The sequence below is a fragment of the Neoarius graeffei genome, chromosome 28 (genome assembly GCF_027579695.1).
Source record: "Neoarius graeffei isolate fNeoGra1 chromosome 28, fNeoGra1.pri, whole genome shotgun sequence".
NCBI classification, from domain to species: domain Eukaryota; kingdom Metazoa; phylum Chordata; class Actinopteri; order Siluriformes; family Ariidae; genus Neoarius; species Neoarius graeffei.
The window spans coordinates 8,201,074-8,214,979 of record NC_083596.1 but is presented as its reverse complement, the minus strand read 5'-3'; the positions used below and the strand labels follow the sequence as shown (position 1 = coordinate 8,214,979).

General features: G+C 43.7%; 1 protein-coding gene across 1 annotated transcript in view; it reads right to left on the bottom strand.

Annotated features, from left to right (window-relative positions):
• The window catches only part of trabd2a (TraB domain containing 2A), a 172,688-nt gene that overhangs the window by 104,105 nt on the left and 54,677 nt on the right, over positions 1-13,906 (bottom strand). The window contains exons 3-4 of the mRNA XM_060913286.1: positions 1,792-1,938; positions 1,494-1,668 (exon numbers count right to left, since the gene is read on the bottom strand). Of these exons, the coding sequence (XP_060769269.1) occupies positions 1,494-1,668; positions 1,792-1,938 (322 nt within the window). The remainder of the gene's footprint in view (positions 1-1,493; positions 1,669-1,791; positions 1,939-13,906) is intronic.

Sequence of the window (13,906 nt, the reverse complement as noted above, 5' to 3'; positions counted from 1 at the left end):
TCCACTCTACTTCAAGCCTCTCCACACTGCTCTCATGAACTCTCCAAAGTTCACACACTTCCTGGCTTTTATAAACTCCCCTGCTTCCAGTTTGGTGTTAAATGAAGCCAATGATACGGCAATAAACAGATTGCTGGAGTCTATAAGTCGGCTGTGTTAAACTCGGCCCTCAGGACCTGGTCATGGAGAGCAACTTTGCCGTTTATTAGTCCCTCACTAGCTGTCTGTAGTGGTTCAATAGCAGATCACAGTCATTTTGACTTAAACACCAGTACACTAAGCCCTCTCCTCCCTGCATGAGTGCAGCACTTACAATGAAAAGAATTTAAGTCGTTTGCTTTAAGTAGCCATAATCAGATTTGGGGCTTGTTTCATGTAATGCTTGCTCTGGGTCCATTGCTGATCTACACGCGACCTCACATTGAACTGGGGGTGAGAGTTGGTTGTAGAGTTGGGAAATATATAGCGGAGGAGAATGGATCATGTTATTCATGTTGTTCCAGAACAAAACCAGGATTCTTACAGACTTCATCCCAAGCGCAATTTCATCAGCACAGTTTGACGAACTTTCCAAAAGATTGGTGTTAAAGTGAAGGATGAGGTGAGTGGATGTTCTTTTGGATGTTTAACAATTATTCCATGAAATCGAGTCATACATGAGCCGACAGCTGACGAGGAGCGTAGCACCGAGTTTGCTATAAGTCGTGTACGACGAGATTGAGTGGAATAACTGTTTTATTCTGTCCACATTCACTGGATTTTGAAAAACAGAGCATTTTTATTTTTCGCAAATTCAACAAATAAAAACTTGTCCTGGACGCCTCCCTGGGGAGGTGTTCCAGGCATGTCCCCCCGGGAGGAGGCCCCGGGGAAGACCCAGGACACGCTGGAGGGACTATGTCTCTCGGCTGGCCTGGGAATGCCTCGGTGTTCTTCCCGAGGAGCTGGCCAAGGTGTCTGGGGAAAGGGAAGTCTGGGCTTCCCTGCTTAGACTGCTGCCTCCGCGACCCGGTCCCGGATAAAGCGGAAGAAGACGAGACGAGACGTCCGACCAAATAATTTCCGCTTAGAATGTAAACAAACTGGTGAAATGACAGGAGCAGTTTGTGAAAAATGCATGAATAATAATTCTTGAAAAAAATAAAAAGATACGTTCGTCCGATCAAATGCCTTCACTCCACATTTTGGGGGTTTTTTTTGGGTTTTGTTTTTGAGTTGAGTTTTTATTTCGTCCTCGGTTGGTTCAGCAAAACACTCCGCCATTTTGTTTTTCTCTACTCACGGTATATGAGCTGATATCCTAGTAGTAGAGTAGCCAATCAATCAGAGCGCGCGATTGCTCATATCCAGTGAATGTGCATAGAATAAACAGTATTATAGCTGAAAATAGAGCCCATTCAATGGCAAATTCAGCTTTGAAAACTATTTCAAATGCAAAGACGTCTCTAAAAAGTCAATCTACAAAAAGCAGAATGCTAAATCAGCGTACAGACCTGCTCCAAAGGCGAAGAAAAAGCTCTTGTCGAGATGCTCTTCTAGCAGAGCTTTGACCCTCTTGCCCATCCGCTCGTTGCGCTTGTAGATGAGCTCCTGACGGAAGTAGCTGTCAATCTCCTGAGCCGTGATCTGTTCACTAGGAGGCAGAGTGACGTTGTTGAAGTTGGGCACCTGAACGAAAACAAAAAAAAAGGTTCAGTGAAGGAAAAGTTTCCGACTGTGGTCTCATCTACTTTTTTAGTAGCTGTTCATGTGCTGATGGTTTGTCTTGGACGCCATGTGTGCTGTGTGTACCTGTGAAGTGTCATGGTTGAAAATGATGGAGTTCAGATCGCCACAGTTGTAGTGTTTAATGAGATCCTCGGTGGTGTAGGGGACCTGCAGACTCCCAGCCCGGAGACTCTCCTGCTGAAGCAGTGTCTGATTCAGGGCAAAAATCACCTACAACAGACGTCAAGAGTAAATAAAGTAGCACCAAAAGAGAGAGAGAGAGCAATCAACTTGCAATATGTCAGAGGGGATTCCATGATTAGGGTGCCATTTATGCCCGACATTTCAAATATTAATCAAAACTACAGCATGCCACCTTGAAAAACGTATTATTTTTGTATCAATCTGTAAATCCGCATAACATCATCTCATACTCACAGCATGATTTTCCATGAGTCGTTACGAAAAATACACGTTTTAAATAGTGCTGTCAAAGTTAACGCGATAATAACGTGTTATCGCGATCTCAATTTATCGCGATTAAAAAAAAAATAGTGCCGTTAACGCAAATTCTAATTTGGCCCTGCGAGTCACCCATAGTTCCTGTTGAGGCTTGTCGCGCACTGCTTCAATAAGAGTATGTGTGAGTGAGGGAGAAAGGCATAGACATACAGTGGTGCTTGAAAGTTTGCGAACCCTTTAGAATTTTCTATATTTCTGCATAAATATAACCTAAAACATCATCAGATTTTCACACGAGTCCTAAAAGTAGATAAAGAGAACCCAGTTAAACAAATGAGACAAAAAATATTGTACTTGGTCATTTATTTATTGAAGAAAATGATCCAATATTGCATATCTGTGAGTGGCAAAAGTATGTGAACCTTTGCTTTCAGTATCTGGTGTGACCCCCTTGTGCAGCAATAACTGCAACTAAACGTTTGCGGTAACTGTTGATCCGTCCTGCACACCGGCTTGGAGGAATTTTAGCCCGTTCCTCCGTACAGAACAGCTTCAACTCTGGGATCTTTGTGGGTTTCCTCACACGAACTGCTTGCTTCAGGTCCTTCCACAACATTTCGAATGGATTAAGATCAGGGCTTTGACTTGGCCATTCCAAAACATTAACTTTATTCTTCTTTAACCATTCTTTGGTAGAACGACTTGTGTGCTTAGGGTCGTTGTCTTGCTGCATGACCCACCTTCTCTTGAGATTCAGTTCATGGACAGATGTCCTGACATTTTCCTTTAGAATTCGCTGGTATAATTCAGAATTCATTGTTCCATCAACGATGGCAAGCCGTCCTGGCCCAGATGCAGCAAAACAAGTCCAAACCGTGATACTACCACCACCATGTTTCACAGATGGGATAAGGTTCTTATGCTGGAATGCAGTGTTTTCCTTTCTCCAAACATAACACTTCTCATTTAAACCAAATATTCTATTTTGGTCTCATCTGTCCACAAAACATTTTTCCAATAGCCTTCTGGATTGTTCACGTGATCTTTAGCAAATGCAGACGAGCAGCAATATTCTTTTTGGAGAGCAGTGTCTTTCTCCTTATAACCCTGCCATGCACACCATTGTTGTTCAGTGTTCTCCTGATGGTGGACTCATGAACATTAACATTAGCCAATGTGAGAGAGGCCTTCAGTTGCTTAGAAGTTACCCTGGGGTCCTTTATGAACTCGGCAACTATTAGATGCCTTGCTCTTGGAGTGATCTTTGTTGGTCGACCACTCCTGGGGAGGGTAACAATGGTCCTGAATTTCCTCCATTTGTACACAATCTGTCTGACTGTGGATTGGTGGAGTCCAAACTCTTTAGAGATGGTTTTTTCACCTTTTCCAGCCTGATGAGCATCAACAACGCTTTTTCTGAGGTCCTCAGAAATCTCCTTTGTTCGTGCCATGATACACTTCCACAAACATGTGTTGTGAAGATCAGACTTTGATAGATCCCTGTTCTTTAAATAAAACAGGGTGCCCACTCACACCTGATTGTCATCCCATTGATTGAAAACACCTGACTCTAATTTCACCTTCAAATTAACGGCTAATCCTAGAGGTTCACATACTTTTGCCACTCACAGATATGTAATATTGGATCGTTTTCCTCAATAAATAAGTGGCCAAGTATAATAATTTTGTCTCATTTGTTTAACTGGGTTCTCTTTATTTACTTTTAGGACTTGTGTGAAAATCTGATGATGTTTTAGGTCATATTTATGCAGAAATATAGAAAATTCTAAAGGGTTCACAAACTTTCAAGCACCACTGTATAAACATCATCACCGCCATATTGGATGTGGCAAAGTGAAGATTCTTCAACCGTCTCTGGTATAGCGTCTAGACAGTAGCCGAGAATAAAGATGCCTCATTCATGTGCTGCATTTAACTGTACCAACAGGTTTACCGTCCAAACGAGATCACATGGGATTACCTTTCACAGGTGAGACTAGAAAAATACTTTTCAATACTGTTCCTTCAGTCTTCAGTTTCCCAGCTCATCTCCACTGGGGAGGTGTAGAGTTATAAGCAGTGAGAATTAGATAATACAGTGCCACTCTAAGGGTGTATTCAGACCAGGATAGTTCAATAGTTCACTTGCTTTGGTCCGAACCAAATGTTTTTTTTATTTTTTCATTTTGGTGCGGTTCGCTTTCACACTACATTTTAGTAAGCGGACCAAAATCTGTCAACAAAGCCACGCGCCCTGAGGTCGTTTAGCTATTGGTCAGAGACGACACGCGCACAAAGCGTCAAGTTCAAAAGTAGTCATGGAGGCTTTCCGTGCTGTTATTCTTTTTAATGTCATCAAAGCTATATGTTTTTTCCAGTTTTTACTGTTTTCACAATTGTGCGATTACTATGCTGTTGTACAAGTAATTTATCAAAGACGACTTCAAAGGGCAAGGCGGCTACGGAGGATAGCGCTGATGAGCGCACATCATGTTGTGACAGTTCTGGCTCTTCACGCAAGACGGAGGAGGTATGTGTCGGGATATTCGCCTTATCCATCGTAATAGATGAATTTCTTTTTTGCGTCGCTAGTACCGCCACTTTTTGAAAGAATGTCCCTGATTTTAATGTAGGTCTGACGGAGTTTCTTCACTTTTAGCCGACATTGTTCTGGGGAGTGCGTGAACCCCTTCTCCTTCATTTTCTCACCGAATACAGCAAACACGTCGGCATTTTTGTGTGTTCTCTCCAAAAGCTCAGATATGTGGACATCTGCCCATATATCCACAAGGGTACGCGTTTCTTCCTCGGCCCACGTTTGCCCCATACTCATTTTTTGTACTCGCCTACCACTGGTGACTGAACGACCCTTGACAACCGAAAGAGTGTTTGCACTTTGCGGTGGAGTGTCAAGACTCTGTTTCCCATAATGCTCGACAAACAACGGAAGCTCCCAAGGTACAAAAAAGCAAAACTGTCGGATTAGGTCCGGTCTGCTTTCACACCTCCAAAAGGTCCGCACCAGGGTTCCTTTGGTCCGGACCGAGTCCAACCTTGCAGCTCGGTCTCGGTCCGCTTGTTTGGTCCGGACCAGAGTTCGGTGGTTTGTATTCAGACCGACCCAAAAGGTCCGGACCAAGGGAAATTTGGTTCGTTTGGTCCGGACCAAACAACGTAGGTGTGAATACGCCCCATGATGAACGTTTTTGAACGTATGATGAATGTTTTTATTTTTGTTATCTGTTTTTTTTCTTCTTTTATGGCAAATACTTCTCTTCAAAAGAAACTAATGAAGAGTAAAATAAAAAATTTTTTATTTTCACAGTGATATGCACTTTATTTTTCATCCCTTGGTTTTCTCATCTAATATGGAAGTTATGGATGTCAGTGGCTGTGACAAGACGTGTTATGCTCTGCAATAAAAAACAAACAAACATTGGTACAAAGCAAGCCCATTCACTTTTTTATGCTGATAAGAGAATTACAATGGTTTTTCATGTGACAAAAATGTGCGATTAAATTGCGATTAATCGCGAGTTAACTATGACAGTCGCGACATTAATCGCGATTAAATATTTTAATCGCTTGACAGCACTAGTTTTAAACCAACCCTGTTTTACCTGAGCACAATCACTCCTGTGAAAAATATTTGGAACGTTCCAAAAGTCACATGTTGAACAGGAAGTTGCATCATCTGAATTTCTGGAAGATCATGGCAAGAAGAAACCAGAACGTCAAGGATGTAGCCGCTCATCTGTCCTGCCATCAAAACAACCCTGACGACCAAAACATCAAACAGAACTGAAATGTGACGATGTGAGACAGGACCAACCTCCACGACAAATTGTTTACAACAGGAAAATCAACAAAGGACTAAATTTTGTTCCTCAATGGAAGAAGATCGACCCAAAACATCGATCAGAACTGAATTCGCATAATAAATGAGAAAGGAGATACAATTCTAGTCAGAAGGAAATGTATTGAGTTGACTTAATTACTAATTTGTTAGCAAAAAAATGAGAATACAATGAGCAAGTTTTGTGCGGCGTGACGAGTTCTTTCAAACAAAACAATCGGAACGGAAATCCGTGGAGAACTGATTTAGGAGGAGATACAGTCCGATTTAACTGAATTGTCGATGACAGACACCAGATGAGTTAATTTCCATGAGCTCATTCCTTTTTTCCGTTATTTCCAACGACATTGTGATGTTGACTAATAAGGTCACTTTGAAAGTTCAAAATGTTTAGCGAAATTATGGACTAAGATGAAATGAATATTCAAAAAAATGTTAATTTGAAGTAAATCTTAATTAGCATGGATGCTAGTTAACGGCATTTTTTGCGTATTTGCTAATTCACTGCTTTAAAAAAATCAAAGATTTTCTTTGATCATTGCTGAATATAATCCTATGATAGAAAATAGTTTTAATTGTTAAGAGAGCTACGGTAAATGGCACCACTACTTAAAATCGCATCTCAACATCTAACGAGACCGTCTATAATGGCGTAGCTCACTTCGGCCCCGTCTAGTCCAGAAGGAACTAAAGTGGGCCACCTTCCTTGCGCAATAAATGCTGCAAGCTAAATACACTATATACAAGCTATATATAGAAGCTATATCCACCCTAGGGATACCGATCTATTTGCCAGAAAGAATCCAAAATGGTGAGGAATTGACCGAGAAGAAGCGATTTTTGTTGAAGTGCTCATTAAGGCTTAATTAGTCCATAACTTCATTAATAACTGCAATGAAGCAAATCTGGGTAGAAGTTATATGCACCCTAGGTACGCCTACCTTCATGCCAAAAATAATCAAAATCAGTGAAGAATTGACAGAGAAGAAGCGATTTTCATGAAATGTAGATGACGCCGGACGGACAACACATGATGGCATAAGATCATCGCCTGTCGGTCGGATGAACTAACAAGTGATAAATGATCGAGTATTGTGTAGATTTTCAAATGTAAATTTTGTCTCTATAGCAACAGGTGTTTAAGCAATCAAACACTTGACACCAATAAATTTGAATTCGGTGTAAAATACAACACTATAACTCTCATTGCCGTTTTCCACTGACAAAGTTCTGCACTTTCCAAGCTCAAACATCTGGTTCTCGGTTAGCAAAAGTGGTTCGGTTCTGGTGCCAGAACACTGCTGGTCTGGAACCAAGAACCGGAGATGTCAGGAGCTTGGAGGGATCTTCACCGCAAGTTATTTCCACGATGATGTACTTTAACGCAAGACATGATGATCAACAAAGAAATTTTGAATATGGTTGTTGTATGCAGTATTCTGAGGAGTAATTGGGTTTATTCCCAAACTGTAGCCAGCGTTCCCGGGATAGACCCTGGATCCACTCCAATCTTGATCAGTCAGGGTTCAATCTGACTGAACGATTATTTGGTGATTGCAAAAACAAAAGCATCAGAGTGACAGTGCGGCTAAACGCTATAAAGTGTGCATCTCTTCTCTTGTGTATACTCGTCGAATAATATGGTGTCCATGTGTTGCGTATGACGTGATAAAATGTGTTTTCAATTCTAGAAGCACAACTTGTAAAATCTGTTATTTTTACGCTGTTCATTAGTTAATCCCAGATCTGATTATGTAAGAAACATTTTCAGATCGTTGTGTCATGTTGACTGCAGAAAAATGCCATTAATCATAAATTACAATCATAGCAAAAGCAACAAGAAACATTAGCTGTTTTGGTGAAACATGCGCCTTTCAGATTTGTGTGAAGGAATGAGCTAAGATTTAAACAGTATTCATTTCTCGCACTTATTTTCTTGGTCCAAGCTTAGCCAAGGAACAAAAGCTCTCTCTCTCTCGCTCTCTCTCGCTCTCTGTTTCCAAAAAACAAAGTGCTAACATCAGGGAGTCTTCTCCGAGATCAAAGGCAGCGTGCTGCTTTTCTTTCAATTAGTTCTACTTCTCTTCTTTTTGTTGGTCCTGTTTCAGGAGCTCGCTCTTGTCTCACCATGAAATTCTCCTGTGTTTACCCACTGGCCCAGCAATGTGCCCACAGCCCCTGATTACACACACACACACACACACACACACACACACACACACACACACACACACCACTCTCTTTAGATCACTCAATAGCTCTCCCTTCAACCAAATAACAAGTTTATTTGTTTCTCAACGGGAAAAAATCAATCATGCCATTGGCCGCCCCCATTAACAACGCCGCACTGTGGAGCTTTCAGCTTCAGCATGAATTTAAGAGTTCTCCTCACTCGCTCACTCACTCACTCACTCACTCTTTCTCACACAAACACACACACACACACACTTTGGTGCGGAAGGACTCTTTTCATGTCGTGCGATGACACTCTCTGGCCCTGGCGGCCATTGTTTCAGGGTCTCGTCCAGGCCAGAGGGCGGCAGATGCCTTCTCATCCGGGACAAAGAGCCAGCTCTCCCCCTCCATTCGTCCTCTCCTCTCTCGTCACTTTCATCCCTCGCTCATCAAAGCGTCCTGCTCTGCATTTGAAAGAAGGCCGGCTTTATGCCACTCAAATTAGCCTATCGCCACCCCACCGGCCACAGGAAAAAAAAAAAAAAACCTTTTCCCATCTGCTCCGGGGCCGAGCCCCTTTCAGCATCTTTAAATCACGGGAGCGGAGGGTCTGGGGGAAGGAGGGGGATTGGGGGGGGTGCTCTCTTAGAGAATGAGGGAGTGAAAGAAAGGAAAAAAAAGTGTGTGGGGGAGAGTAGGAGTGGAGAGAGAGAGAGAGAGAGGGAGGAGAAGAAGAAGAAGAGGGTTTGAACTGAGTGAATTACATTTCTTCCTGTGATCTGCCTCGATGGGTTCATTTATGCGCGCACACACACGCACGCATGTATAAACACCCGTGGCACCAAATATCAAAGAATAGTGGTCCTATGAAAGTCAATAATTCTTTGTAATGGAAATCGCTACTTCTCCAGGGCAGGAGAAAGCAAACAAGTGAGTAAGTAAGTACGTAAGCAAATATAACTTCAAATTACATTCCCCCAAGCACCCCAAAGAAGATAAACAAACAATATCAGAACAAAATTTGAAAATATTTCATACAGGTCACACTAATAAAACATTTACAGGCAGAATTGATATATTTTTATATCTGGATTTTAAGTTGAAATTTAACACCCCATCAACAGGCTGAGGCACACCAACGAAGAACCGGCAACAATCGACGCTCACCCGTTATCTGTGATATGTTGTGCTCCTACCCCTTTTCCACCAACAGGGAACTGGTTCACACACCAAATTTTGAACCGCTCAGAGCATTTCGACTAAAAATAAATCAATTCGGAAGCTGAAAAGTTGGTTCCCAGATGGAACCAATAGAGAGCTGGTTTTTCCAGCGAGAACCGTGATGACATCACTGGGCATGTCATTAGTTTGGACAGGAAGCAGAGTGCAGAAATGGAGAACGCAATGGAAAAGGACACATCTTCAGAAAAAAAATGAGATGAAAACAAATATCTGTAAGAACAGAACAAAAGCTTGCAAGTAATCAGTGCAACCCACCATCTTGCTACAACTGTTTACTCCTGTTGCGAATTGTGCGGCAACACCCTCCATTCATCTATCCATCCATCCGTAACCACTTATCCTGTGCAAGGTCACGGGCAAGCTGGAGCCTATCCCAGCTGACTATGGGCGAGAGGCAGGGTACACCCTGGACAAGTCGCCAGGTCATCACAGGGCTGACACATAGACACAGACAACCATTCACACTCACATTCACACCTACGGTCAATTTAGAGTCACCAGTTAACCTAACCTGCATGTCTTTGGACTGTGGGGGAAACCGGAGCACCCGGAGGAAACCCATGCAGACACGGGGAGAACATGCAAACTCCGCACAGAAAGGCCCCCTTCAGCCGCTGGGCTCAAACCCAGAACCTTCTTACTGTGAGGTGACAGTGGTAGCCACTACACCTCTGTGCCACCCCCTCCATTCATGATGCATCCTTGATTTTGGTGAAAACATGGGCTGGTTCGCTAGTAGGCACCAAGGTTCAAAGAATCCCAAATGGAACTGGTTCAAGAACCCGTTCCCTGTTGATCGAAAAGTGGTAAGAAAGTTGTTGCAAAGTCTACTGCTAATGGCCAACTCATGTCTGTTAACTGCATGCTTGAAAAGTACCAGGAGGGGCAGTAGTCTGTCAAAGTCCTTCCTGCACAAGGACCTGGTCTTCCCAGGCAGTCTTCTGTCCCAGTACTACCCAGTCTCTTGAGGCACATTGCTCAGCGCCGATCACCATTTCAGTAGCTCTTGGACATAGCTAGGGTTACAGTGGGGGGGCTGGTCGTCTGGTAGCCACGAGAGTTTGACTCCCTACTCACATCTGTATTGCGGTGCCTTGACAGATGGCAGTAGGTACTATTTTTACGATGGTCTTTGGTATGACTTGACCGCAAGTACTGTAGAATTTGTGATCTCCCACTCAAGAGGTGGACACGCTAACCACTAGGCCAAATCACGGTCGCAGTAGTCTGTACTTGTGATAAAAAAAAAAAAAAAGAACCAGGAAGTGCAGTATTATGGAAACAAGAGCTTTTGTTGCAAACCACACATGATCCTTCCAGATAAATTTCTGAGAATTGTACTAGGTTATTATATCAGCCTTGCTAGCATTTCAATTCTGTCCTGATTGACTGCCGGCCGCAGGTAAGCTAGAGTCTATCCCAGCTGAGTATGGGCGAGAGGCGGGGTACACCCTGGCCAAGTCGCCAGGTCATCGCAGAGCTAACACATAGGCCAAGTTTACATTAGACCGTATCTGTCTCGTTTTCTTCGCGGATGCACTGTCCATTCACATTAAAACGCCGGGAAACGGGAATCCGCCAGAGCCCACGTATTCAATCCAGTTCGTGTCTGGTCCGGTGCTGTGTAAACATTGAGGATACGCGGATACGCTGTGCTGAGCTCTAGCTGACGTCGTCATTGGACAACGTCACTGTGACATCCACCTTCCTGATTCGCTGGCGTTGGGATCACACACACAGCAGCTCAGTCCCGAATCACTGCTCGTGCGCTTCACTCGCGCGCTCTGTGAGCTGCGCAGGGCCGGAGTGCGCACCCTCCAGAGGGCACTCGCTGTTCAGGGCGGAGTGATTTGGAGCGCAGGAGGAAGCGCTGAGCTGCACTGAGGTTTATTTACACATTTCAACCTCCTTCAGGCGCTTAAACTCAGTGAGAACATGAACATCACAGCCAGGTGTGTTTACCTGCTGGAGAAGGTGTTCGCTTGCCATCCTTCCACTTGCAAGTAGTGAGTGACTTGCGCATGCCCGATATGCACTGGGATCATGTGACGTGCAGTCTAATTAGTCATGTGATTAGCGTATCCGTGTATTGGCGTTGCTGTGTGCACGCGAATCGTGTATTGGCGTTGCTGTGTGCACGCGAATCGTTTTAAAAACGTTAATCTGATGATCCGCTGATTCGAAATAATGTAAACAGGGCCATAGAGACAAACAACCATTCACACTCACGGTCAATTTAGAGCCACCAATTAGCTTAACCTGCATGTCTTTGGATTGTGGGGGAAACCGGAGCAAACCCCTGCAGACATGGGGAGAACATGCAAACTCCACACAGAAAGGCCCTCGTCAGCCGCTGGGCTCGAACCCAGGACCTTCTTGCTGTGAGGCGACCGTGCTAACCACTACACCACCCCAGGTGTAAGCCAAAAACAAATAATAAAACCTTAAACTGGGTTTAGTAGTGTGGTTGGAGCTGCTGATGGAGAGATGAGAGACATCTGAAACCGATGAGTTCTTGTGAATCATGTAGGAACAAACACTGTGAGCAACGAAAGTATGGGTCACTTTCACTTGTTCACTTCTGTGGAATACAAGGGAGTCAGTGCACATGCACTTGAGTTCCTGAGGGAAACTTAGCAGAGCAGGTCGACCCGTCAACGTGATTAATTTCCAGCATGGCAATATGTCAAGCTATGTAATACACCCTCATCCTCAGTGGGTTTTTTCCCTTTTTTTTAAACTCTGGGTTAACATGCATCACACGGTGACTCCATGTGAGGAGGCAGGCGAGTCAACAAACTTGGCTGAACACCAAGACCAAATGAAGACTTACTCCCATCTCTCTATCTTGCTTAAGCAAAGGCACAGACGGAAAGGTATAGATGTTATCTGAGAAACTCAAGACTTCATGCTTTGAGTGAATACAAGGCCACTTTAATGTTCACACACTCAGATAAACAGGAATGGCTCGGGTGCCAGACGTCTTAATGGAAGAGGTTCACGGTGTGCTGTTTGTTCAGGGTCACACTTTCGCTTTCAAGTATTTTTTTCCTCATGCTCAGTCAAGCTTGGTCCTGACAAGACAAGCTTGTCTTTGGCCTCAGATCTCAGATCAGATCATAATTACGGAGAAACCGCAACCAAATTTCCTGCACGAGCATTGGTATGCTGATGACTGACTGATTGCTGCGTCCCCTCATGCACCAACGTCTATGCTGATGGCAGTGTTGTAGTCAAATCACTAAACCTCGAGTCCGAGTCCAGTCTCGAGTCCCCAGTGTTCAAGTCCAAGTCATTAAAGAAAATTTCAAGTCGAGTCTACTCTTGATCCGACTCAAGTCTGAGAACAAGACTCCATCCGCACCATTTGATGGTGGCTGTTGCTACCTTTATGTGAAAGCGTCTCTGCTACCGTGTTGGACTAACAGTACTGCTCGACTGCCCCATTTAAGTTAATAGACTACAGATAAAAAGCTTGTTCGTCACTTAGCAAGCCCCGCCCACTATCAACAGGGCAAATAACATGAGAGAGGGTTAACACAAGCTAGTTCATCGCTCAGCAAGCAAGCCCCGCTATCAACAGAGCAATGAACATAGCGTGTCACTTCCTTCTCTGGGTGGAGTCTTACTAAATGACGATTGAAGTTCGAGGTTATCCCCGTCATCTCCTCGATAGTTCTTCTACATATGGAACACACAGCAGCGCATTTTTTCCCACTGCACGAGAAGTCTGTATAAGCAAAGCAGACAATCCTAGCGGCGTTCTCTCCAGGCATTTTAGTGCCATTAACGTTAGTTTGTTCCTGAACATGACGTATGAACAGGTGAATGTGCATTCTCTTGCACGAAATTAGTATAAAAATTAATGTAGATATAAATATCTTATGCCAAATTATTATGGCATGTTAGAAAAACTAAAGAAAAAAATCCAAGTCCTCGTCTCCAATTTGCGAGTCCGAATGCAGTTAATGCACGAGTCCAAGTCCAAATCATCAGTGCTCAAGTCCAAGTCAAGTCACAAGTCCTTGTCCTGGACTCGAGTACTACAAGCCTGGCTGATGGACAACGTCACACTTCCATGCTAATGGACTTGCTTTACTTACTTAAATGGCTTTAACATCTCTCTCATGACATCAACCACCATTCCACCAGTCAGGAATGCAAACAAGCAGGGACAAGGCTCATGCACGCAATGCCAGCAACATCATCCATGCAAAGATTTCCCCCTGATGCCCACCATGGGATTTTTGTGGTCACTTCAAGATCATGAAAAGGATTGTAGAATATTACGTCATGAATGTTTCTTGTTCACAATAAAGACAGTGTTAGCTTTGAGGTAAAGTTTTAAATGGACAAGTTTTGCAGGAGGGCGGCACGGTGGTGTAGTGGTTAGTGCTGTCACCTCACAGCAAGAAGGTCCGGGTTCGAGCCCCGTGGCTGGCGAGGGCCTTTCTGTGCGGAGTT